This window comes from Rhea americana, unplaced genomic scaffold (genome assembly GCF_003343005.1).
Source record: "Rhea americana isolate MKP2758 unplaced genomic scaffold, rheAme1 scaffold_44, whole genome shotgun sequence".
Taxonomy (NCBI): domain Eukaryota; kingdom Metazoa; phylum Chordata; class Aves; order Rheiformes; family Rheidae; genus Rhea; species Rhea americana.
Genome location: NW_028186579.1, coordinates 5,812,261 through 5,839,199, shown reverse-complemented (window position 1 = coordinate 5,839,199; position 26,939 = coordinate 5,812,261). Strand labels below are relative to the sequence as shown.

The 26,939-nt window shown below is 36.3% G+C and overlaps 1 protein-coding gene across 1 annotated transcript in view; it reads left to right on the top strand.

Annotated features, from left to right (window-relative positions):
• The window catches only part of BABAM2 (BRISC and BRCA1 A complex member 2), a 174,038-nt gene that overhangs the window by 113,695 nt on the left and 33,404 nt on the right, over window positions 1-26,939 (top strand). The window contains exons 7-9 of the mRNA XM_085315893.1: window positions 16,256-16,355; window positions 18,350-18,420; window positions 19,872-19,954. Coding sequence (XP_085172019.1) covers window positions 16,256-16,355; window positions 18,350-18,420; window positions 19,872-19,954 — 254 coding nt within the window. The remainder of the gene's footprint in view (window positions 1-16,255; window positions 16,356-18,349; window positions 18,421-19,871; window positions 19,955-26,939) is intronic.

Below are 26,939 nucleotides of genomic sequence, written 5' to 3'. Positions count from 1 at the left end.
ATTCTAGTTCTAGGAAGTCAAAATTCATGCCTTACTAAACATGAGGAAAAAAACTCTGTTCATTCAAGATTTGTGTCCTGAATGTCTTCACTGATGTCTTACAAGACGTACACCATTTGAAGCTTTCCTTTTGGCAAAGGTGTTTAGAACATCTTTCCTGTGTGGTTTCTCTGATGTTTAATAAGGAGTGAACTCATGCTGTGGCTTTAACACCCAGTGTAGAGGCCTGCTGGAAACCAAACTGTGTTGGTAGCTATGATCTTTCCTCTTATTTATGCTATGGATAGCCTTGATGCTAGCAAATATAGACAAATATACATTGACTGGGAGAAATTCTGAAATAAATGAAATACAGAGACTGCATCACTGGAATGTTGTAGCTGAAGTTTGCCCACATAAACCCTATGCAATTTAAAGAAATAAATCATCAAACTTTAGTATGTCATGCACATGTATTGTTATGGCACTTACATGCTGTGTAATACTTCATGTGCATAAGAGGACCAAATTATGATATAGGAACAAAAACTTTGAATTTCCCTTTTCTTTTTTCTTTTGAAAAAACTACTTTTACATTGCTTACCAATATGCAGCTCATATATGAATGGATGTATGAGGTTCATACAGATGTAGGTGTCTATAGAGGTAGAGGGGATTATCTCTTCCTAACCATGAGTTCAAATAGACATTCAAATAGGGACCTCTGTGTTCAAAATTTTAATAAACTTGTACATGATGCATTGTATCAAATATTTACAAATTCCAAGCTTGAACTGGAATATTTAAAGAAAAAGAACAAAAAGAGCGTTGCTTGTATTTGCTTCCGTTTCTGAAGTTGAAAGTCAGATTTTATTCTGAAAGGTGCCATCCACCTTTTGCTTTCTTTTTCAGCATTGGAGCAGAATATTATATACAGTAGTTCCAAATCCCATGCTTCTAAGTAAGCTTTTTTTCTTTTTTTTTCAACCAAGTTGGATAAGAATTTCCCTAAATAAAGGAGGATCAAATACATCTTTCCCTCATTTGCATTACAAAACACCTGATATTTTGTTGTGTTTTTTGTTGTTACTTTTTAAACTCCATGGCAGATGCTTAATCTAAAATGAACCTGGTCATATATAGCTTCCTGGCACTGCAGCTTCACTCTGAACTCTTAATGAAAGATGCAAAATCTGAAAGAGGGAGTTCATTAAGACTTCAATATGGGTGTAACCACTGCAGTTTTAAAGGAAAATTAAAATTGACCAGTAGCCAAAGAAGCCCTAACTGTGGTGGTAGTTATTAAAGGCAAGGCCTCCAGGCATTTAGAAGAAAGAAGCCAAATGAACAGAAGTTCCAGACAGGAAGATTCAGATTTAAATTCAGAACTCTATTTTGTTCTTGTTGTAGGGTCACTTCGTTATTTTCTTTTTTATTCCAATTCTACAGCCAACCTAAAATCTTCATAAGCTAGCACATTCTTTATAATTAACTTAAAAACATCCAGTGAGGCCCAGTATGTTGAAGACAGGAAACAGAAGAAACAGCAAAACACATGATTTCTTGAAACTTCAGGTTTCAGAACAAAATAATAAGCTAAACTTGTAGAAGCCCCACTTCAGCTATTCCTGCCCTGGAGCCAGCAGACAAACTAGAATTGTAAAATACTATTTATAGATTTAAACAATAGTGAAGGTTTTGTTTTTGACATTCTTTAGTCGATTCGAAAATAACTTCTGTGAGTGACAAAAACAAATCTTCACAAAAAAGAAGCATGCAGAGTTTTCTGGGTTCCCAGTCATAAGCTGCTATAATTATACATGATGGAAGAAAGAATTTTGGAGAAACGAGAATGACTTGATAATAAACGTTACTGTGAAAGGTGCTGAGGACCTCCTTGAGAAATTCTTATCACACTTAGCTTCTGAAGTAGTCATGAGTTCTACTTTGCTTTTAATAGCATAAAGTATTCTTCATTCCCTGACACAAATTATATCATGAATTGTGTGTGAATGGATTTAAAGTGATCTCTACACTATACAGGGATCGTATTATGCGCTCTTAAAATACTTCACATCCTGCAGAGTGAAAAGGGACATGTAATATTATTTTGCTTTTTTTAAAAAAATAATCTTCTGACCCTCCGTGTTTTTTCTGTCACTCTTAGGAGTGTCTCTTTTCTGGCTGCAAGAGGAAGGTCAGATTTGCAGTGGATTATCCCAAGCAAATGTTTAATTATGTTATATCATGAAGAGATTGAGCCTTCAGATTTAAACTAGATGTGTGGGTTGTTGACATTTTTCATTTTGGAAGTGCTTTGCAGAGGAGTGCTTTTTGTTTTTTTCTTTTTCTTTTTTCTTTTTTTTTTCTTTTTTTTTTTTTTTTCCTCCTTCTTTTTTTCCCCTAGCATGACCACTATAAGTCTAAGGAACTCTAGGTATTCTTCTAGACTGCAAAGACTAGAAAAGAATAACTGTGGTTGCTTATCTTAATTTACTCCAAAAGCAGTAGAGAGACTTGGATTAAAACACAGAGTTCTTGTCTTCCAGTGCAGTGTGTTTAGTCACTTGATACCAAAATGGAAGACAATTAACTTTTAGTGTGAATAAGAAATCTAGAAGAGGAGGGAATCAGTGTTAGTTCTTATGGCTTAAATATATTACTGTAGCTTGTTTTGTGGTTTTGGTGATTTATCAAATGGCATTAACACAGTTTTGAAGAAGTTCCTCATGCAAGTTGGAGGATGCATGTTGTATCATTCAGTGAAAGGGATGGAGATGGTGAGCAAAATCAGATTGGTTTGATATCATATAATCTCTTTCTTACAACTTAAAAGAATATACATATATATGCATGGAAAATACAAATACAAGATTCCAACACCATGCTAATATTTATTACTGGCAGGAAAAAACATATGTAATTGGAATACAAGCATTCCCAGCCAAAACTTAGAATATTTTCACCTGGGCATAAATTCTTTCTGTAACACATGTTGATAGGTAAAATTAGATTAAGTAGTAAAATGTACATTCTACTATTTAGCCATACAAGATAATTGTAACAGCTTCCTAATCTTAAGCGCACAGTTCTAGCAGCCACTCTAATTATGATTTATTAAATATTGTTTTAGTTGCATATATTGTATAATGGGGAAAAAGTTGCTGACCTATTGAAATGATTTGAATGAAGGAAGAATTCTACTGGAGTTCATTTAATTGGGAAGTCAATTACAGCTGTAAACTGGTATTTTTAGGAAACTATTGCATTTGGTGCAGAACTTTAAAAAAGAAAAGAAAAAAACCTGTTCCTTTGTAGAAGAATTTGTTTTCACAGAAAAAGAATAAGAATACATACAAGTGCTGCAAGACTTCTTGTTCTCTCACCATCAGATTGATTGAGTACTTTTCAGACTATAATCCAGAGGTCTCAGGATAGCTAATAAGAGTGTTAACAGTGTGTTATTAGGTGTCAAAAAATTGGAGCAAATGATGTATGAGGGTAATGGGATGTGTTGTACAAATTATTTTGATAAATAAACCTTTAGTGACCTTCAGTAAATCTTTGATTTGAAAATAGGTTACACCATTGGCAGGGAGGTTTCTTTGAAGAAGTTGTCTTCTGTGGTGAATTTTGATTTAGTTCATAGAATGTGTCCATTTCAATTAATTATTTTACTTTTTTTAGTCACCCTTTTAAAGAGTATCAGTAGCAGATAGTTTTTACAATGCCATAGCTGACACATTTAGTGCAAAATATGAAAATTACTTGTTGCTTTTGTTTTTTTAAAGGGGGAGAAGGAAGAACTAGTTAGGAAGGAAATCAAAGAGAAATATTGTGTTCTTATTTTATTTCAGGGTGAGGGAACAGAAGAGCAAGATTAATGCTGTTCCTTATTTTAATCTACTTCTTTATTATTTTTAGTGAAAACTTTGCTAGTTAGTGCTAGAGGCAATATAACAATGTATTTGATTTGAAATAAACTTTTTAAAAAGTATTTGTAGGATTCATAAGCCTAAATTTAATTTCTGCAAAGAAAGACTTAATTTAGGAAGTTTAGCTCTATTGGCTTTCAGTGAAGTGTAGGATCCTAAGTTCTTCAGTTTAGTAAAAGATGGAACATAAACAATTTAAAAACTGATGAACTTTCTGAAAATGTCATTCTTCGTCTACAAGGTCCAGTTTTTCAAAACGTCCCATATTTATTTGTAAATACACCGATTTTCAGATACAGTTGAGGCCGCTCCACTGTCTAAGCACTCAGCTTCCAAGTGCACTCAAGCCTTTAAACATTTAAGGATGTTGAGGATATTAATCAGAACTTTAAAAAGTACTAACATGAAGTTGAATTTTTCTTCCAATGACTGTCTAAATTCCACTTTCTAAAGAAAAAAGATGTGCATTAAAGAGAGGTTAGAGGATGAAAGTGTGTGCTTACAGGCGTGTATCTTTACTCAAGCCTGATTTATCTGTGTAAGTGTATTATATGCACTCATAATTTATTCTAGTAAAAAGGCAAGGCAATCCTTGAAAAGGGATTTTCGTTCCAGTCTTTGTCTTTCAGCATGTGCATTAATGAAAATGCTCTGTGAAAAGAAGACAGGCATGAGTGAAAACAAAGTACTAGGTATGCACGCGTTCACCTTGCCACCAATTAAGTGCAGTTCTAAGTTGCAAATAACGAAGCTTCCAATTTCATGTGTGTGTACACGTCCCCGCTTTGATTTTAACACAACAAAGAAATCCTGTGTCTTTTTCTTTCTACCTTTCCTTCTTAAAGTAGATCCATATTTTGCTTATTACAGAAGGGGCATTTGTTATATCTGATGTAAAGCAAGTTTTAAAGCTGAAACCTGTTTCTTCCAAGAACTGTTGCCAGTCTTCCCAGCAACCAAAAGCTGTCTTTGTGTTCTACAATGCTCATAGCCTGGATTCCCTCTGTTTTAAAGATAATATATTAAGATGAATATTGAATTATTTATGTTCATAAAAGCAAAACACATATATACAAATACTGGTGGTAAAGATTCTGAAAAGGATTGTAAAAACCATCCAGGCAGAGTCATATCATCTTATTAAGTGAATAATAGTTTAACATGGTTCATATTAGATTGTCGAACCACAGTGGCTGTGTTTACGTGAAGAACTTATCTTGTTCTCTTGCCTTGCGTCCACATGTGAACATATTTAGCTTGCATAAAGCCTGAGTTCCCTTGGCCTCTTGGAGAATTTAGCTAGAACACCAGACCAGACTTGTAGCATTCCACATCGCTTGTGAACAGAGTAAAGCCAGTTTCGCGATCTGAGCAAGAATGCCCCTTAAGTTATGCTGCGTGGAAATCAGTGTCAGAAGCCAGGCGGATGAAAGAAAAACATTCCTCCCCTCTAACCCCCCCCCCCCGACATTCTTATAAATGACCCAAATTATTGACATCATTTCCAGAAGTTTTCCAGCATATTTATCCTTTCATTTCTGAAAACGTTCTACAAGATTTTCCTATCATTGTGGTACTTTGCATTTCTGATTCCTCATCTAAGCTAATCAAATCCAGTACTGATAATGCACGGGACAGGACATTTCTTAAAAGAAATGTTTCTGCCACAGATAAAAGATTCACAAGTGAGGATTCCTGTCTGGCCTAAGGAGAATGGAAGAGCTTTTATTAATTTGTGGGAAGAGTCGACGACATGACACTATTTTAGCACAAAGACAGGAAAATCGTGTACTTTTAAAACTGCTGTGTCACTGAAAGTGCTAAGCATTAAGCAAAATCAGGAAAAGATTAACAATAAAGCTTAATTACTGTAATTTGACTAATATATTAGGGAATACGCAGAAGCAACTAAAGAGCAATATAAGCAAATGCAGTCATAAAACATAACAAGGCTACAAGTTATAGGAAATGAATGTCAATCTTCCTAAGAAGGTGAGAAAAGTAGGGAAGAAAGATGCTGGAGTTGTACCATTTTGGAGATACATTTTTATGCTTCTTAAAAAAAGACACTGCTGATAGATGCACTTAGTGTTAGTGCTGGCGAATTACCTGTCCTGTGAGCAATTATTATGTATATAGTAAGCTGGATCGATTAAAACTGATAAGTGTATAGGGCGTATTTTTGTAAATATACCTGATAGCCACCTTAAAACAGTTACTCATTTACATCATCCATTTTATGGAGAGATAATAAGAGAAGATACACGTACATTTGCCATAAGTATTCTGCTCAATGAGATTGTTGGGAGATCTCCGTCAGCAAAGCAGAGTGGATTATAAAACAGCAGATGAGTATCTTGCACAACGATGGGCGTTGTGTAATGCGCCGCCCGAGCTTCGGTGCAGAGGAATTTCTCGCGCTCCTCACCATAAATAACACCTCAATCCTTTCATTAATTTATTCAGCCCTACTGTTTGAGAGGAGAGTATTGCCAACAAGATAGCAGTTTTCTGGCCCTTTATTTTTGTTTATGCAAAAGCTTACAGTTCCCTACTCCTATATTTGTGCTACACTTAATTTTCTTTGGCTGGCACACCTAAGTCRATGCCCAGTAATTTTTTTCTTGCTACTTAGAAGGCCCTTAAAATATTCACACTTAAGGTGAATATAAATAGATCTGTAAAATAGGTAATGCTATTAAAAGAACATTTCTAAAGAACAGGTAATTCAAAAGTAAATTTTCAGATAACAGCCACAACTTTTCTTTCTTTACAGCCCATGTTAAAAGAGTAATGGGGATATAAACAACTTCCCATCTTTGGGTTGGCATTTCAAATCGGTGCAGGATGAAAAACTATTGTAGTTAGGTTAAAATCCACTTTTTAGCCAAAATCTTGTTCTGCCTTAGTTGTGACAAGTCTTTAGCCTCTCTCATGCTTGTTCTGCTTCCTCAGACTGATAGAGAATCACAATAGCGTAGGCTGCCTAGCTTTTCTCCTGGTATCTCGAATCCTTTCTTTAATCTTCATATACTGCCCTTTCAACTTCGTTTTTCATTGGGACTGCCTCTTTCTCCACTTCTCTGCCCATGTTTCTTATCTTATCAGTACCTTTTTTTATTTGGCTGGTGATGTTTGCTGCTGATCTTTTGCCTGCTTTTTCCTATTACCTTTTTCGGGAGGATAGGGGAGAGCAGTTGCTGTTATTTCCTCTTGGAATTAAATTCTCTTGAGAAACTCTTTCTTAACTTTATTTTTCACTTCTCATTAATATGTCTCCTGAATTTGCTGCTAAACAACTAACACAATTTAAGAAATAAGCAAAATGCTTTGCAAATATCTATTTCCCCATTGTGCTCAAGTCTCTTTTGATGAACAATTTAATCTCCTTACTGCAAGCAATGCTCTTCCTCCCCTATCATGCAGCCCTTGCTGTGTAGTTCTTCATTGTGTTGTGTAGGGTGAGATGCTAAATTGTTTAAGTTCCCTGGGAGAGGAACCATGCCTTCCTGTTTAAACTGTGAGGCATCTAGCAAATTTTTCAGGTATTATAACTTTCTTTAAATAATGCTATGCTGACAGACACGTAATACTAGCAACTGATCCTTTTTGGAAAAAAAATTGAGATCGTAACAAATGTCTTTAAATTCAATTCTTGTAGTTATGTTATGTTATGAATTTCTGAAATAATTTGTCTCTTTTCCAAAAACAAGCTGCACCAAATGACTAAATGTGTTAAATTTATAATACACCTTGCAATTTTTTGACGGGAAAATTGAGGGGGCATAAATGTAGTACATTCAACTCAAAAGCAGCATTGGTCAGAAGTTTGAGTCTTGTAATAGAGAATCATGCTTTTTTATTTTTTTTAGTAGCCAGTGGAAATTTTAGTATTTCTTTTTGRAGCCTGTTAACACTGCATTATGAAAGATAATTCCAGAGGTTAAGTGTGAGGGATTTATTAATATTTTTAATCACTTTAAATACATGGCTTTCATAATTCTCCCTTTATTTTTTCATATTGTCAGTATGAGTAAGTGACCAAAGTTTTTACACTGTACACTGTTTTCTGTAGTAGTACTGTTGCCACTGGTTTAGTAAGTCAGTATTTTAAACCACAGCACACATGGAAGCCTTTCTGATAACTTTTGTTTTACTCTCTTGGACTTTCTCTTTCTGAAGCTTATGTTCTCAGGTRTAATGGAGTTTCTGGAGGAAACTGCTGAACTGTGTACCTATCTGGGAGGTTTTTTGTAAGCTTTGGATTTCTTTATAAAAGTAGGTTCCCTTGCATGAAAAATAAAACGATATTATGACTCTGTTGTAGGTAGAATGCTTCTATACAGTATACTGCAGCTATATGAAATGAATTGTCAGATGAGCTGGGTTGTAAACATTATCCTTACATGGTTTTGTTTTTTCAGAGACTGCAGGGTCTGAGGATTGTGGAGATTTCTCTTTCCCATCCTTATCAACCCAAATTTTCAGTTGTTCAATAGATCTGTAGAAACCTCGTTGTCCCCTTTTAGGTAGGATCTTTGTGTTGATTTATGCATATAAAGACACATTAAGCAAAGCAAATCCCTTCAGTCCTGATTTATCTGAAAATGTCAGCATTTCCACTGCTTCAGACTTCTGTACCTTCAGGTAGCAATAAGAAAAACTTTATACTGCAAGATCATCTATCCTTTCCCCTTCCAGCTCCGAGTCTCAGCACGGGAAGGGAAGGGAAGAAAAGAAATGTATTCTAACTTCAATTATAAGGTCAGTTAGCCAGTCATCTTATGTTTTTCAGGGACTTTTTTTCCTCCTGAAGAGGAGGAATTATTGACTGGAAACTAGAGCTTCTAAACCCCAAAGTCTTTTGTTGCATCACCTGAGCTATTACTGTTCATGTAAGTTTATAGGTTAAAGTTTGCTAGAGTCCAGAATGTGTACAGTTACTGTAAATCTTTCATTGGTGTAGCTGCCTTGTCTAAAGTGAGAAATGCGTTATTTGACAATTTTAACCTACAGCAGAATACAAAAGTTGAGATAACCTGAGCAAAGTGGTATTCATTTGTACTTTCAGATGACTCTGTCATGCAGCTTTTATACCAGTCTATGTATACTATTCACGTTCAGTATAAGCATCTGAATATTACAGGTGGGCAAGCACAGAAGCAGGTTGCAATAACWTCCTGAAGATTACCTGTGAAGTCAATAGCAGAGCCACGAATAAAGCTCAGCAAGCCTGACTTGCAGTTTTCTGCACAGTCCATGAAACTAAAGTGCATTTAGTTTTTAGGTTTTGCTTTTTACAATGATTATTTCATATTTTTCCAGTCACCAGTCATGAAGGGTTCAGAGGTATTTACCCCGAACCTTTGGTAGGTCAAGTAAAGAAAGATGGTATTATCCTTTCTGCTCTAATGGCCAGATTTTTTAGCCTGTGTTTGAGTAGCATTCTTCCTCCAAGTAAGTAAGTTTGGCATAGTTTTGCCTCCAGGTCAATTTGTGATTCTGTTTTCTTGTCTCTACTCTGAGTAACATAGATTTCTCGGGTTATGTTGGCTGGTTGGAGCCATACATATCTGYTTTACCTACATTGAAGTAGAAATAATTGTATGTAGAAATTGTTCCTGTAAAAATAGAAGCGTAACTGCAATTTTTCTGTAATAGAATCTTCTTTTTTTGATGCAGTTTAGCTAGCAGTAGATTGATTGGACAAACAATATGTTAATTCCGTTTGTTTTAAATAGGATATGGCTAGAAAGGGGAGAAAACTCTAACTGATTTCTCAGAAGCAGTCGTTCTGTTATTTTTTGGTAAGCTCTGTATTGCTGATCGCAGCAGCATTCCAAAGCTTTTGCAAAGCACCACATGGCTAATGTGATAGAGAGGGTTTGATTATGGGCAAATGGGTCTGAAAAATGGTCAGTTGACGACGAAGCTGGGATCATGGTCCTCCAGGCAGCTTTTGTGGTCACGTGCTTTTATTTGATGTGGTTCCTTGCGTCTCCTGTGCCAAATGGTGTAATGTACTAAAGTGATGAAACTGCAAAAGAAAAAAAAAAAAAAAAAGGAAAAGTGAGCTATTTACTTTAGCAACAAAGGAGAAAGAAAGCAGGGAAGGAGATCAAAGCCCATGATATGAGTGTCTCAAAACAGGAAAAAAAGAGCAAAAAGATGGGAATTTTTTTCCACGTGCTTCAGGGTACTCTTGCTTATAGCTGTCCTGGCTAATATTTTGTAGGTCTGAAACATGCTTCAGTTTCAAAATGAGACAGGTAAACTTACATTTAGAGAGTTAAGAGGGTGTAACCAAGTAAAAGAAAGGGCTATAGTCTATAAAGTCTAAAGTCTACTTTCCATCACCAGTAAGCAGATTTAACATGTTTTAACATTAGCTGCGCCAAGAGACAAGCTCTCGGTTATTTTAGGCCCATACAAAAAGTCTTTCCATGTAGAGGCAAGTTTTCTTGTTTATTTACATTTTCAAAGCTAGACAGATCTTCAACCGTATGGTTCACAACCAGTCAAATTGTCTTTTTCTTACTTTATGTGTTTTTTGAAGAAAGAATACATGGGATTAGGAACATTGAGTGCAATCAATATTATGTACCACTTTCTTSTTGTATAAAGCTGTTTAAGAATATGTTCACACTGTATACGGGGATAAGTATGATTCTTACAATGCTGGGCTCTATTCACAAACAAAAGTTTTTTATTGTTTCCTCCCTTGGAGCAAAAATACACACCACTGTGCAAGGTACCTCCTTTTCAGAGCCTGAAAAATGTGCCTAGATGTTGTTTTCTTTGTGATACTATTCAAAAAGAAGTTTGTAGAACTTTGGAGATGGAGATGGCTAACAGATAAAAGCCATTAAATCAAAATATATAGGCAGTGTTGTATGCATATGTTCATCTATAGGTCCATAACCTGTGTTAGCATGTAACTTGATAGACTAATGTTTTTATTTTTGCAGGACCCTGGAACGTAGGGTGTAGTCTGAAATAATCCTCATTTCGGACTCAGCTCAAAGATTCACAGCAATGTAGAGAAACCTGAATTTTTGTGCTCTGAGAAGAAGAGGCAGCAAGACGGGTTGCAGAGAGGTGCAGGGGTAAAGGGAAAGGAGTCTGGGGAGCCTGAAGGCTCCCAGAGAGGTTGCGAGGGGTGCAGGGAAGCAGTGGGGGCCCTTGAAGGAAACAGGGGACAAGAGAGCGAGTGTCTTCCATCAGGCATTTGTGTGCCTTGACTGAGCACCCACTCCTCTGAGCTTGGGAGGTGGAGGCACCCTTCTTCCCCAGGAAACCCATCTTCTTAAAGAAGAGGAATTGATCAGTTCTTTATGCAGAAATGCTCAAAAACAAGAACAGTCACGTCTGTAGACCTGTGGATCAATACTGTGCCTTTTGATTATTTTTCAAGGATCATTTCTCCCGAAAGGCATTTTAATGTCATTATAAACTCTCAAGAAATGGAAAAGAGCTTTGAATGTTATATGTGGGCCTGATTAAATGGGTTCGTTGAGAGACGGATAGAGCAAGTCATTTGGCATGCACAAGCCAGCGGCAGAAACGCGCACGTACTCCAGCTGTGCTAGCTGCACTTGTATTTTGGAGTGCCGCGGAACAAAACCCACTGTTAATGCAGGCTGGCGGCTGCTGCTRTTGAAGTCGGAATCGAATCCACCCCAAAATCGGTTTAATTCACAGAGCAGGGCTCAGAACTACGCGTTGTGTCTGATGTTGTAGAAACCCAGGAACTCGCTGGTCCGTTTTAAGGTGAGATGTACAAAGCAGGTTTGCAGAGGTGAGCAGGTTTAATGTATCAGCAAGCGAGGAAAAGGACAGGGCCAGCAGGTCTGTCTGTGCTCCAGCGTGAATAGTTCCTGCGTGGCCTGTCTCGCAGGTGGGTAGATCTGCCCTGTGTTTATCTTTATCTGCTGCAAGTCCTAGTGAAATATCATCGAGTAAGATTTGTGAAAGTTAATAAATTACAGAAGGCCACTACCAGAATCTGTTAGAATTCTAGCCTTTAAAATGTAGCAGTTTACTCACAAAATTTTGTTTTTAAACACAGTTTGGATTGGTTGTGCTGTAGCTAGGTTTAGTCTGGCAGCTRTTGGGGGGGAGGGAAATATTAATCAATTTGGCTATGTTTAAAACAAAGTAATTTCCTCATGTTATCCCTTGATGCTTTTTTCTTGAGCAAATGAATGTCACCAAACCTGATACTGAGATGTTATTTTTATTTCTGGATATAGAAATGAATTTTATTTGTGGGGAGTGTATCCCACAGTGATACCAAAAAAGGAAGCTTAATTGCAAACATAAATATACAGGATCTGTTCTCTAGAAGCCCAGTTACCTGAGACCTAGGCCTGAAGCATGGGAAGCTTTAGCTTACACTGGTGGAATTTCTTGGCAAATAGAATCTCCTTGACTACTAAAAGTTTTTACGGCATTTTCACCCTGTCTCTTGTTTGTGAGAACTCACTGCAAGTGAGTTCTTTTCCACATGACAGAGAAATAGTATAGCACAGTTCAATCAAATCCTGAAAAACAGCCTCCTTATATTTATTTAAAAAAATAAATGAAAGATAGTGTGTGTGTTTCATAAGACAGTTGAATGCTTTGTGATTATCAGAGGCAAGGTCTTGTGGGAATRCAATATTTTATTAAAATATTTAATAAGCAAATTCTCTGATCCAGTAATGGRAACAAAAACTACCTGTCCAGTCTTAATTTTCCCTACCCATAATTATTTCTGCTGAAAATAAATTATGTTTTGTACAGTCTTCCTCTATTTTCAGTGGATAATTATACTAGAAGTTCCAGCCTTCTCTCTGTGAAGGGATCTCTTTCTCAAAAACCACACCTTGTAACAGTCTGTTTTACATCTGAAGAGGGTTCTACAGGCTTGACATGATTTATGTCAACATGTTTTTATAGTTTGGCTGCTCTTGCACTGTGAGTATAGGTAAAATGGGAAGCCCTTAGTCACATATGATAATAATTCAGACTGGAAGATGTATTGGAAGCAGGTAATACAGGAGAAGAATCTTTTTTTGCCTCTGAAATCCAGGAGAGGTTACTCTTAATATTGTACCTATTGTGGCCTAAGAGGAACCTGTGATTTCCTTTCTGAACGTCTTCAGTGGAATCCCATCTACCCCTACCCTCAGGGGAACTCGAGCTTGTTTACAAATGAAGCAAGATGGGAGCGACAATACCATTTCCTTCGTGTATGAGATTGGAAAAATTTTATATTTATGTATTTACATAAATATTTAAGGAGTTTAATAAATTCAAAACCACTGCCTTAAAGTGAGTTTTGCAACCTACTCGTATCAGGAGGGAGTAATATTTCACAGAATCACACAATGGTTGAGGTTGGAAGGGACTTCTAGAGATCACCTAGTCCAACCTCGCTGCTCAAGCAGGGTCACCTAGAGCATGTTAGATAGGGTTGCATCCAGGSAGGCCTTGAAGATCTCCAGAGAAGGAGACTCCACAACCTCTCTGGTCCAGTGCTCCGTCACTCTCACAGGGAAGAAATTCCCCCTCACGTTCAGGCGGAACTTCCTGTGCTTCAATTTCTGCCCRTTGCCTCTTGTCCTGTCACATGGGACAACTGAAAAGAGTTTGTCCCCCTCCCCTTGACACCCTCCCTTCAGGTACTTATGCACGTTGATAAGATCCCCCCTCAGGCTTCTCTTCCCCAGGCTAAACAGGCCCAGCTCTCGCAGCCGTTCCTCACAGGGCAGGTGCTCCAGCCCTCTGACCATCCTCGTAGCCCTACGCTGGACTCTCTCCACTAGCTCCATGTCAGAATTGGATGCAATACTTCAGATGAGTTCTCCAACAGATTTCATTCTCCAACATTAAAGACTGATGAACCCAGTATACTTTCAGTTTTCCAAGAGCAAAGTACTCTTTCAGAAATGATCCAACTTCCTAATAATCTAATAGCTGTGCTTCACTGTCTCTGAACATCCACAAGGAACAAAATTATTTTCCTATGTTCTTGTGAGTAATTCTAGTAAGGGGAAAGCAGCAAGAAAACAGAATTCTGTTTTAAGAAAATCCCATTTGAGTCTTACTTCTCTTAGAAAAGTTTGTTTGTTTTTTTTATGTAGCTGTTGTGTAGTTAAGCCTGTTTCTTTCATTCATCATTCATTTGAATATGTAAAATCCAGACCTGCAGAACTGCTCCATGTGGTGAACAGTCTGCTGAACCCAGACTGTTTTGCCTCAGTAGCAGATTTCCATATATCTCATTATGAGGTACTTTTTTATTTGTTTAGACTCTGTTCCTTTGGAGGGATATTTACCATTGTAGACCCCTATACCTATTGAAGTGATACGTTATCAAGAAGAGGAAAATATACCAGCAGGTCCTGTTGAAGAATAAAAGGCTTACTTTGCYGAGAGGATACTTGCTTCCAACCAATTTAATCTTTTATGGAAACAGCATGTGAACAGGAAGCATCAAGTCATTTAGCTTTTGAAGATTTGTAATTGTACCCAACAAGGTTCTGAATGTTTAGTGAATGATATAAGACACGACATGTAATGCAAATTCATATCCCTTTTGACTGGTAAAAGACTATAATAAAATTTAGGTCAATACTGTCAAAATAAAAGAGCATGGACTTCAGTTGGTTGTAGCCTTATACAACACAATTTAAATAAAAACTGCTTGATCTTTACATACCGAAGAAATTGTTGTTCTCAGCCATAGTGACCATGCTTCAGTCTTCTCCCCTATGTTAAAGGCAATAGATTAAGCTACATAAATACATCTCTGGCATCCTCTTATTTCTGTTATTTGACTTTAACATCTGTATGTTGTGCATGGACAGAATTAATTTCTTTGTTCATATCTGTTCATCCTTCTGGGGATGAACAGAATCACAAAATCTATAGACATAGTATAGATTGGAAGGAACCTCTGGAAGTCATCTGGGCCAGCCCCTTCCACAGAGCAGCCCAGCTTAGATTGGGTTGCTCAGGGCCTTGTTCACTTGAGCTTTGCATATCTCCAAGGATGGAGATACCATAGCCCCTCTGGGCCTCTCTTCCAGTATTTAATTGCTGTTACTGTGAAAGCATTTTTTCTAGTATCTAATCATAATTTCCCTTGTTGCAACATTTCTCCACTGTYTTTCATTCTGTCACTGCACACTTCTGAGAAGAGTCTGGCTCCATCTTCTTTATATTTTTTTCCATTAAGTATTTGAAGGTATCAWTAAGATACTCCTATAACTTTCTCTTAAGATTGAACAAAGCAATTTCTTTCAGCCTCCCCTTTACATTGTGTACCTGGTAATCTTTCTGGCCTGCTGCTGGTCTTGCTGTAGTTGGTTAACATCTGTGTTGTACTGGGGAGCCCAAAAGTGGACACAGTACTCCAGATATGGTCTCATATGTGCCAAATAGAAGGGAATAATCACTTCCCTCAACCTGCAGCCTATGTTTTTGCTGAGAAGTCCCRGACACATTTGGTTTCCTTTGCCACAGGAACACACTGCTGACTTAGGTCTATCTYGTCGTCCAGGTAGACCCCATAATCTTTTTGTACAGCCTACTTTCTAGTGTGTCCATGCCCTGACCACGTTATTGCATAGGATCATTTTATCCCAGGACAGCACTTGATATTTGCCTTCTTCAAACGTCATGAGGTTCTTGTCAGCCTGTTTCTGTAGCCTGTCAAGGCCCTTAGGTGAAAAGCAGGTCAATAAAAGAATGTTGAAAGATGTTAGAGAAGGTTTTATTCTCCTCGCTAGACCTTTGGATTTGAAAATAAARTAAGTGGACATCCATAAGGATGTGATTGGCTAAACAGTCAGTTATAACTGAGCGGGAGATATTAATATGAATTTTAAGGAATCTGAAAGAGGATGAGGAAAATATTCTTCAGTCATTTAGAAAGCATGTTGCTGAATAACTTGGTGAACTGTGATTAAATTACTAATGGCTGTTGTTTACACTGTCTGGTGTGTCAGAAAATCAAAATATTCTCCTTCCAGCTATAATGAGATGCCTTAACTACAATACTTACCAAAGAGGACTACAGAACGTTAACTATTTACAATGAAAAAACTACCTTTAGAGAATGCTTTGCATTAATGTTAGTCTTGATTAAAGGTGTCTAATTATGGGAAGTAGTACAACCTAATTTTATGAACGGTATCGCTCAGTACCTGTGGTATCACCATGGCATAAAATAAACACATATCCTTGTTATGGAACTCGTCTTTCTATTTAAGGAAAGAGGAGAAAGTATAAAGATCGCTTTCAAATCCTATAGACTGTATATGTAATGTACTTTTAAATAAACTTCTTTTTAGTGCTCTTGGAGGATCATCTGCCCTTCACATCCCAGCCTTTCCTGGTGGAGGTTGTCTTATTGACTATGTACCCCAAGTGTGCCAGCTACTAACAAACAAAGTAAGTTTATAACTTACCTTGCCTTACATGTTGTATTGTACTGTAGTAATGCACTATAACGTTTCCATGGACATGTTTTATCTTCTGTCAGGTGGTTCAAGCAAGGTACATTTAAGGTAAATTACCCAAGCAAGAACTTCTAGGATAATAGGTGAGCACCAAAACAGTGTACTGGATGTAACGAATCTTTCAGGTAAATAAGCACCTTTGGTGTCAGGCCCTGGAGTGGGATTTTCTAATTGTGACGTGTTACAATTAGGATAAAATGTTATTGTAGCCCACATCTTTTTTGTTACTAAACGCAAAAGTATAGTTTACCTATCAAATTTTTCAATTGGAAAGTCTCTGTCCGAAGTCTCACAGCATAATCATCATTGTAGATTTTGAGAGCTTAAGAGAAGATTTGGTGGTTTTCGTCTTGGATGTTTACTCCAGATGAACTGAATAAGCAGTCTACTTGGATGTTTATATAGTAATAGACGTTTTGCGTTGATTGTACTGAAAAGGTTGTGTTCCGGTTGGCTTAAGGTTTTAACAAAGAGCAAATAYAACATTTTGAAAGCTTCTCCGTTAYTGAAGTATAGTTTTTAATACAAAGCTTAGGGGCCAATATCCAAGGATCTGTCTATTGTAGACTTCCTATTTGTATTTACATATGATTTTTACTTTTGTTTGTCCAAAGGAGCAAAATAAAACTATTTTTCAGAAAAAGTTATTCAAAATATGCTTCCATAATTATATTGGAATCTATCTTTAGAGTTGTTTTTGTTGTGGTTTTCTGTTAAAATTACTTTCTATTTTTAAAATCTGCAAGTACACAGGACTGTTTTTATCCTTTTTAAATAAAGTCCCTTAAGCAAGCTTATCATATGTTTTCCTTTTCCCAAAATAACATTTGAGATCCCACACAAAGCCTTCAAAATAATCATAGTTTTTATAAAATGAAATAAGTCTCATTTTATAAATAGAATAATTTTACTTTAAGGGGTACAGTGTAGCTCTCAGCAATGATTGTATCAAGGCTTTTTCAAAAAGTTTAGGAAAGCCTTTGCCAGCCRAGGAATTGTAATATTACCACAGCCAAGAAAAATAATGTATGCATATTCYTCCTGTTCTTTTCATGTTCAGTTGGGGAAAAGGCTTAGTTTTCRTTTTGAAAACATTACTTTTCATTTTGAAAGGCAAAGGGATATACGTAAGAAATCAAATATGGAACCATTCTGTACATACTCAAAGTAACCGGTYGTAAACCAGATGCTCTTTCAACCTGGCAACTTGAGTGTTGTTTCTGTTACGGGTCAAACCCTGTTCACACTATTCCGCTAAGTAACCCCATTCAAATCAATAAGAAAACATACACAGCTCCCRGAGAATTTTGCCTCAAGTCTTCCAAGTTTAGTGTTGTTGGAYTTTGTCTGTGCCAGGATGGAAGTCTTTGGAAACCGAGACTGYCTCAGAACTTGATGCTCATGATTGAGTAGGTGGCTCCCTGAGTCAGCRTGAAACCAATGAGAAGGCTTAGTGTAAGAAGATTTTGTTGGAGGTGCAGTCTTCAGAAGATACCTAAGATCACAGCTGTGATTTTTTCCTTTTTCTTTTTTTTTTTTAATAACCAGAATGTTATTTTGACACTTAGCCAACTATTAGTTCAGGTAATTATGTTTTGCCTATCACAGCTTCCTGCTCAAGCTTCAGTTATGCAAGGTGATACACTTTTCTTCGTTCTTTACCTTGCATTGTTAAACAGTGTTTCAGTATATTGTGAAATRCTACATCTCACAGAAAAGTAAATGAAGATACTTCTGTATACAGAAGATTTTCTGTGTACAAGATCCACTCTTTGGTTTAAAACTATTTTAGGAAATCAGGCAAGCTAAATGCAGGATTCAGAATTATTACAATATCAAAAATAAATCTTCATTAACAAGGAATATATGACAAATTGGGAGCATTGGCTTTTTTTGGTTTTATAGCTTCTTTTTTTTATATTTAAGGTACAATATGTTATTCAGGGATACCACAAGAGAAGAGAGTATATCGCAGCTTTCCTGAGTCACTTTGGAACGTAAGTTTTCTTTTAACGCATTATTTTGTGTAGTATGGGGGAAAGTGTTATTTTCTGCACATGGTGTTTGGTTATGTAACTGATTTCTAGTGGGTAGGTTGAAATTTGGTCATTTTTGCGGAATGATGTGTGTGCTTTCTCTCTGTATAGTAAGGTTGGTATGAAGTTCCGAGTTAACTCCACTTAGGTGTCAGCTGCCAATCTGATTTTACTCAGAAAATAGCTGATTATGGGAAAAGGATAAGTAGGGGGTTTTTCCTTGTGCAAAAGAAATGTCCTTGTTTCTGAAAAAAAATGATTAGAGAGATCTTGCAGTAAAAGGCCATGCTTGAAGTGCATTAGGGATAGAAACGAGGGGTCTGGTTCCAACCCTCACAGGAGCCAGAAACCACTGCTTGGCATAAAGGCGAGAGTCTAGTGACTGGCTACTCCCACTGTTCAGTACTATCTTGTCTCTTGAGAGGCAAGATTTTTTTTCATCATTTCCTGTTGAATTCCTACAGTTGGAAGGCACATTAGTGTCACAGATCAACTGATTGGGGTGCCTTACCACTATGAAAGCTGGAGCTTTGGTTTTCCRCTAAATTCTGATTTCAGCGAGAGTCCAGGAGCTGATATGACATGGATTACCTGATCAGCAAGCAGTGTCTTGCCTCACTGTGAGGAAGGGGTTTCTGCTTCTGCATGGTGATTTCAAATGCTGCGAACATCAGGAACCCTTTAATCTCAGGTCTCTCAAGTGAGGATAGAAAAGAGATTTTTAGCATGCACACAAGTTTTATACAACTGCAGGTAGATAACAGTGACTTGAACTTGGATACGTGAGTAGATATAAAGTTGATGCAGACCCCGGAGATGTAATGTATTTAAAAGCATGACTATTTTTTTCTTCTGAGAATTATTTGACTCGATCTACAGGGCAGAAATGRTGCAGATGTGCCTATTTCACCATGTTTTTATTTCCATTGTGAAGCAGTTCAATAGTTCTGATATTGCTTCTCATTTCTAGCACATGCCGTCTCCTGATGGCTGASACTTTTGATCTGTCTACTGATTCATTAGTCTATATTTCACCTTTGTATACTTCACTTGAGTGACATAGGGGGAATTTTTGTGTAATGTACAATTAATATCAACTCATTACTGCAAATGGCATTAGCAACTCTCATTATATTCTAAAATATATTTTTATAAACTAAATATGACTTTTCATCAGGTAAAAGAAGTCCAGTATGGCAGTATAAATAAGAAAATTAAGCTTAAAAGTTTAATTAAATTGAACTTGGCAAGAAAGTGATAAGTTAATGAAATTAATACTGGAAATTTCTAAAGAAACAAACAAACAAAAAAAACCCCAAATCCTGTAATCCAGGATTTACATCTTTATTGTGTAGTATTGRAATGAATACTAGGTAAAAATTACATTCATTTTTTGTATTTCTTGTTGATAGTGGTGTGGTGGAATATGATGCAGAAGGCTTCACAAAGCTTACTCTGTTGCTGATGTGGAAAGATTTTTGCTTCCTTGTTCACAGTGAGTAACTCTGCCTCAGGCATAAATTTCTATCCTCTTGAAGATACGAGTTCAAARGGGAAAAAATACAATTACAGGAAACAATTTAAAAGTTTTAGCTATTTTTATCCAATGCTTAATGGATTTTTGATGTGACCATGACACTTTAAAAATACAAAATCCTGATTGTGCTTTGAGAAGGGGAGAGAATCTCCGTGGATAGCACATTTTGCCTGCTTTGCAGAAAACCAAAGGCATTCTGGGAAGTTGCTCTGGTAACTTCAACCAGAGTTAAGTTTACATTTGTAACTTCTCTTATCAAGCTGTCAACAATACATCAATAGTGAAGACCAATAATATACATAACCAAGGAATACCTAAAATGATGTATAGTTGTTAGGAATATCAATATATTGATAGTGATAATAGTGATTCTTTAGTGTAGGGAAAATACATAAAAAAAAAAAAAAAAATAGTTGTTAGGAATATCAATATATTGATAGTGATAATAGTGATTCTTTAGTGTAGGGAAAATACATAAAAAAAAAAAAAAAAGAAAAGAAAAAAAAAGAGAGATAACAAGATACAGAGTTTCCGAGCTGAAACTTACTCCTAGACTAAAGCTCTCTAGGTGAGGACTAATCTTTGGAACAGTTTGTTACAATATATAGCCAGATTTTCTGTCATTTGAATTTTTTAAATGAAGATTGGATTACTTTTGAAAAAGTGTTCTTACTTAAATATACAGGAATTATGTAGAAATTAGTAAATGTGGTTCTGGTGCTGCCTTACGCATGTTAACTTAAGCAGAAGTGAGTATTTTTTTCCCTACAGTAATGTGAAAATCACAGCTATCAAAGATATTTTGGTTTGGGGAAATTCAGTCATCTTATACTTTATTTTTGATCCTTAAAATTCTCATCTCGTTGTTTAACAAAACTAYGATACAAAATATACAGCTGCAACGTTGGTGTTTGTTAATGCTTTAGTTCTGGAGTATTTCAAATTACATTCTTTTTGATTGTGGGTTAGCTTTGCATGTGGAAAAAACTAATGATGTCTAAATGACATCTTAATTTATACCAGGTTTTTTAGGCAAGAAGTGAGGACTGCCATTGTTCAGAGAATGCCCTGTGTTGTGTCGGAGATCCAGAAATGGTCTCACAGATTCCCTTCTTTTTRTCACTGAAGAGTTTCAGACTGTAAAGAGTTCTGTTCCTCAGAGGTCTAGAAAACACAAACTTGAAATTMATTTGCAATGTATTAACATGATTTACATTGGGGAAAACAAAAAACTGATACAATTGGAGAAATTGCCTTTAGTACATCTTTATTTACTTTTATTTTCATACAGTTTCTCTTAGGAGATGCTACTTTTCTTTCTGTGTGAAGTACTTGAATATTCCTGCCTTTTTTAGTTCCCATTATGTTTGGTTTATTGGTGTTAATAATTATGGATTTGATATTGCCTYGGGATAATATAACTTCATAAATGGTGAAGCAGTTAGTTTCCAGGGGAATCAAAATTCAAATTTCTGTTAGATAACAGAGTAGGTTTTAACTATGAAGTAATATTCAGAGTGCTTAATTTAACTGACATAAAGCCCATGAAAGCTACAATTATAACTGAATGGTTTATCGCTATGAATTAACCCTGTGGCCTTAGAAATCATACTGTGGCTTAGCTCTGTAAGCCATTGCATCACTTGCTTGTTGAAAAATCCACTGCAAAAACATTTATGTTTCATGTACTAAAGGATATTGCAAAGAAAGGACTGAAACCTGCACTTCATTTCCTGAGTGAAGTAATGTAGGCTTTCATCTCTTAACCACTGACATTGCTATGTATATTAGGGTTGAATATTTAGCAAGCGTCTAATAAAATGTCTGGGAGAGATAGCCGTAAGTTGAAACCTGTTCTATTTTATGAATTTAGTAGTATGCAGAGAAAGTATTCAGAGAAAAATAAATAGGTCAGCATACTGCAAGCACCATGGCAAATCAAGTGAAAGGAACCATAGTAAATTTTACTAGCATCTTAATTTAGGCTAAAATTTTAGACTTATAGTGAGATTGTGAGATATATAAAACCTAAAATGAGTTGTGTTTCCTTTAAAAAATATATTCAGAGAGTTCCAAAATAACTTTTTTTTTATTCAAATATTTTCATTGAGAATTACTAACTTCTTTGGAAACCGGGAGGTGAAACACATTAAAAATGAGCTGAAATTATTCAGAGTAGTTTTACTGAGTGAACTGAGTTAATGAAAAAGGGGCTTTCTGGAAAGAAACTGGAAAGAAGCTGGAAGATAATTCTGGACTGCAAAAGCCCAGAACAGTTTTTCTTGCTAAAAAAAAAAAAAAAAAAAAAAAAAAAAAAAAAAAAAAAAAAACAAAAAAAAAAACGGGCTTGTACAATAAGTACAGAATGAGAAGCAAAATCTTCCCACTTTACCTTAAATCACAGGAGAACTGTCTAATTGTCAGCTTAATCATGAGATTAATGTAGCTGCTAAAGTTGTTATATTAGATCAAAGAGTGATCAATGAAACTATTGTTTTAGCGGCTTAGTTCTAAGAATTAATCAAGTGCTTTCAAATATATAGCAGAAGCAATGAACGTTCAGAGAAGTTCATGCGTTCATGTGGAAGAGGAAGTCATTAATCAGGCCTAATGCTTTTGGTATTGATATTGTTTATGTGTAAGCTTCAGTATGAAGTTTTGTAAGTAAATTTCAATATACGGTTGATTTCTTTCTCCACTTAATTGTATATCAGCTATGATTCATTTCTTCACACAGGATAGATAATTCTTCGAAAGAGTATGAATGTATCTTATATAAATGTAAACACAAATAACTGTTCACAAGTAAGAATTAAGTAGTCATATTGGTAGGGACACAAGAATAGGACTCCAAACCAACTTGTAAATAGAGTTTAATTTTTATCTTATGAGATTTTTAGGATAGCTGCACAAAGGAGATTGACAGCAGTTGGAACAATTACTGATTAAAATACTGTTTAAGACATCTTGAAAAGGACAGGTATTAAAATAAAAGGCTTTGTTTCATTGTACGGTATTTATAGGGATGAGGAATGTTGGAAATTGCCACTATTTGTATCTTAAATTTATATGTAGCCTCAGATCTGGTGAAGTTGATGGGAACACTTGTTACCACTGATCTTGGCTAACTACAGGGATACCCAGCTTCAATGTTCAGTAATACCAGTGGCACATGAGGTCCAAAGTGCTGGTCATGTGAAAGGTAAAAGTTTAATTAACAATCTTTTTTGCTGGGGGAGAGCCAAGCTGAAGTGGCTTTTTGTGCACCCTGTTAGCGGTCTGTGCAGTTATGTGGTGACCTGTATTAGAGAATATATCAGAAACGGGCAGCGTTAGGCATCTCAATAAGAATGCATTTTTTCTCTGGGAAATAGAAGCAAGCATAGGGCCTAGAGTATTAATTGGGGGTTGTATTTGTGATGATTAGGCAGTGGGCAGACAGCCATTTCTGGATTTCCTTTTTTTGGTAAAAGTCRTCAATGCCAGCTTCTGATACATTCCTGTTTGGATATTGCTATCTGCACAAATTTGTCAGCAGAACAATTTGTGCCAGCTCAGTTGAGCTAGCTTATGTGGTTCAAATTGATGGCCTAAGCTAAGCAACTGGGGATTGCTCACATAAACCTCCTCAGGATCTGGATTAGCACATCTGTCCACAGCCTCAGAAAGTAGGCAGAAAGCAGCTCAAAAAGTAAAGACACAAACAAAGAACTTTTGGTAATCATATTGTCACATGAGGCTGATGGTGGGGGGGGGGGGAGAGTTTTGAGGGAAAAGCACTAGTAGCTGGGAAGATAGGTTTATACTACTGTTCAAGGAAACTTCCACTTATTCTAGTAGTATTCAGAAAAAGGGGATTGCATGCTTGTTCACTCTAAATAAACAGAATTGCTTTCAAGAACTAAGTCATTCTGTCAGTTTCTTTTGAAACAGAAATAAGCCGTGATGCTTCAAGTACTGTTATAATCACTCAGAAGGGCAACAATAATCATTAGAATTTAGATATTTGTTAACTTTTCAGACAACTGGTACAGTTTAAGATTCTACTTACCTTTTAAAGGAGTTTGCCCCTATCCTGGAAAGTCAGTGGAATGGAACTGATGAGCGTCTGCCTGCCACTTCATCTGTTCCTCCAGCAGCAGTTTAAATAAACCAGTGAGCTTCGTGGTAGTAAATTGCTAGTGGAGAGGTTTGGTAAAGTCTTAAATGGAAGTTGTTTGCTAGATGAACATGTGTCTGATTGCTTAATGTTTGGTATTTGGGTTTAGGAGAGCTTACGTGACAAGGCAAAAAGTATTTGCTTTCATACAAGATTGTATTTATTGTTTTCTTTTTTGGAATTGCTTCTGCAGATTCCTATTTCAAAAATCACATGCCTACCACACAAGCTCCAGAGTTGCTGAGATAATAACAGTGTTTAAGGAAGTACTTTTTTGAGCAATTTGGAACCCARAGCATAAGATTTGATTTCCTGTAAACACTTTAGTAAACCTTCATCTGTCTATAGTTTCAGCTATAAAGCCCTCTCTTGTATAGGGACCTGTAGGTCCTGTTAAATGTGAATGTTAGAAGTAGTTAGTGTTTGTTGTTTTGATGTAGTGTGTAATGCAGTCGGAATATGCTCAGTGGCTGAGACTCCTATGTGCTGCTAGGATATTATGAATAATCATTTGAGTGGGTTTGGTAGTTTTAGAGATTTTTCAGTGTTTTTCTCTCATGTAAGACTTGCTCACGTATCCTTTGGAAGCTGGAAGAGGATAGTCTTTAAGAGTTGCTCCCCTTGATCAGTATCAGCGTCCGGCAGTGGTCACGATTAACACTTAAATTTCCAGGAAAAAGTCCTTGGAGGGAAATATGACCGYGCTTGCTCTACTTTTTCCAGGAAAGTTAGTCTGATTGTGGAAAAAGAAGCCTCTTCAAGAAAAGGTATGGGTGAATAGAGCATTTTCTGCCCCAATCCTTTTTCCAAAAAGGGGCCAAACGTTGAGAAGAATATTTAYATCAGAAAGCTTATGTGTGTTTTAATGGCTTTGTGGGCTTTTTTCTAAAGCATTATTTTGACTTACTGTGTGGTACTTTTATTATTCGCATTGTTCCTTAAATGAAAATGGGAATGTATGACTGTATGGAAACCTAGATAGAGGGAAAAAAAGAGCATGTGACAACATAAATAACACATGGTATAGGAGAGGAGAGTGATATCTAGTATTTTCAGGAAAGAAAGACAGGGCAGCAGAGATGTCAAGCATAAAAAGAATAAATATTTCAGAAGTCCAGAATGAGAAGTTAATACTGATTTTAAAAAGTCAGACGTCTGCAAAGTTTGTATAGGGGTGTCATTTCACTCTTAGACAAGAGAAACTGGCGTGTAACAAAGCACCGGTGGTGTAAAACTGTGCCTGGTAGAAGTCAAAAGTCATTAAGATCTTACGTTTCAGAGTAACTCCTTAACAGTTTAATAAGCAAGTGTCTCACATGAGATCAGTCATCCTCTCTGACTCTCTCAGTGCTTTTAGTCAGTATTTCTTTGAATCTGAGCTTGAAGTTCTTAATCACATGCAGTTCTGCCTGGAGCAAAATTTACCCTGAGCAGAGGGGTTTTCTCCCAAACTCTATACATTGTTTTAATTCCAACAAACTCAAAAAATAAAGCTTTTGTGGAATTAATGAGGTGTATCACTCACTGACTTCAGGGAAGGTTGTAGATCCTTGCACTGCCGTGGGTCAGACAGTAGGATGGAGCTTGAGTCACAGGCACACAGCCCTTAGCTAGGCATGATCACAGGCTAATCCCAGAACTCAGCTGCAGCATTAGGAAAACAAATTAGCCTTTTGCTGATTATTTTTATCTGTTGCTTATTTTGCTCCCTTATTTTAAAGGGGCACTCCCAACTAGACTTAGCTGGAAATTTGTATTGAAATCTAATAATTTTTGTCTTTGTCATTAAGAATACTTCAAACATCATATTCCTTCGATTCCATGCGAGATATTTACTTTTATATGAGCTGAATGGGATTTTCCATATTTAGGTRTTTATAATGGAGGCAAGTAAACCTGCAAACAGAAGTGCTTTTTCTTCCTGTTGTTCTTTTTCCTCTGTGTTYGCTTTGTAATGATGTCACTCACTGTAAACTGCCTTTAGACTCATATTTTAAATTCTGTTAAAAAGGACAATGGAGAGAGGATGAACTATAAAACACAACATGAACAGTAACAAACAAATAACTGTAGTGATGAAAACTAGATTTTACAGTTATATTCTGATAAGCTGTTACGATGGTGGGATGATAAAGTATTTTTCAGTGTCATTTTGCTGTTGACGGTTTCTTTTTAATCTCTGAGAAACATATATATTTGATATACCTTCAAAACTGTATTATGTCACTATAGACRTTAAATGATGTTCTTCCAGGAACACAAAGCACTTTAACAAATGGACTGAAAAGTTTTTTTAATAAATTCTTTAAAATTTTTCAGAGAAGTGAGCTATTATTGTCTGTTACCTAATAGGTCTGTCTAGCTAGAATACTGCTACCATGTGCCTAAGTATGTGGCAGCTTACTAATAAATTCTCACAAAATGTGCCTGATATAATGATATAATCCTAATTTATGTACTTTAATTTTGGAAAAACTACTTAGGCCACATAAAAAGTCGCTGGCAGAGCTGGGACTCAAATGTAGATTTTTTTAGTACTTTTTCTTCTTGCTCTATATGTGTGTCTGTGTCTATATGTTTTGACATTGTCTCACCTGGCATTCACGTATAAAGTTTTTCTTTTATGTAAGAACTATATTAAAACTGTCATATATAGCAAGTTGAAAAATTGCTTGGAATAGCAAGTAGAAAACAAGTATTTTGTTTTCAATCTGGAAATGAGATGATAACCATGGGTTTCACAGGGATCTGTCCAGGGTTCAATACCAGGAAATATTTTCAGAA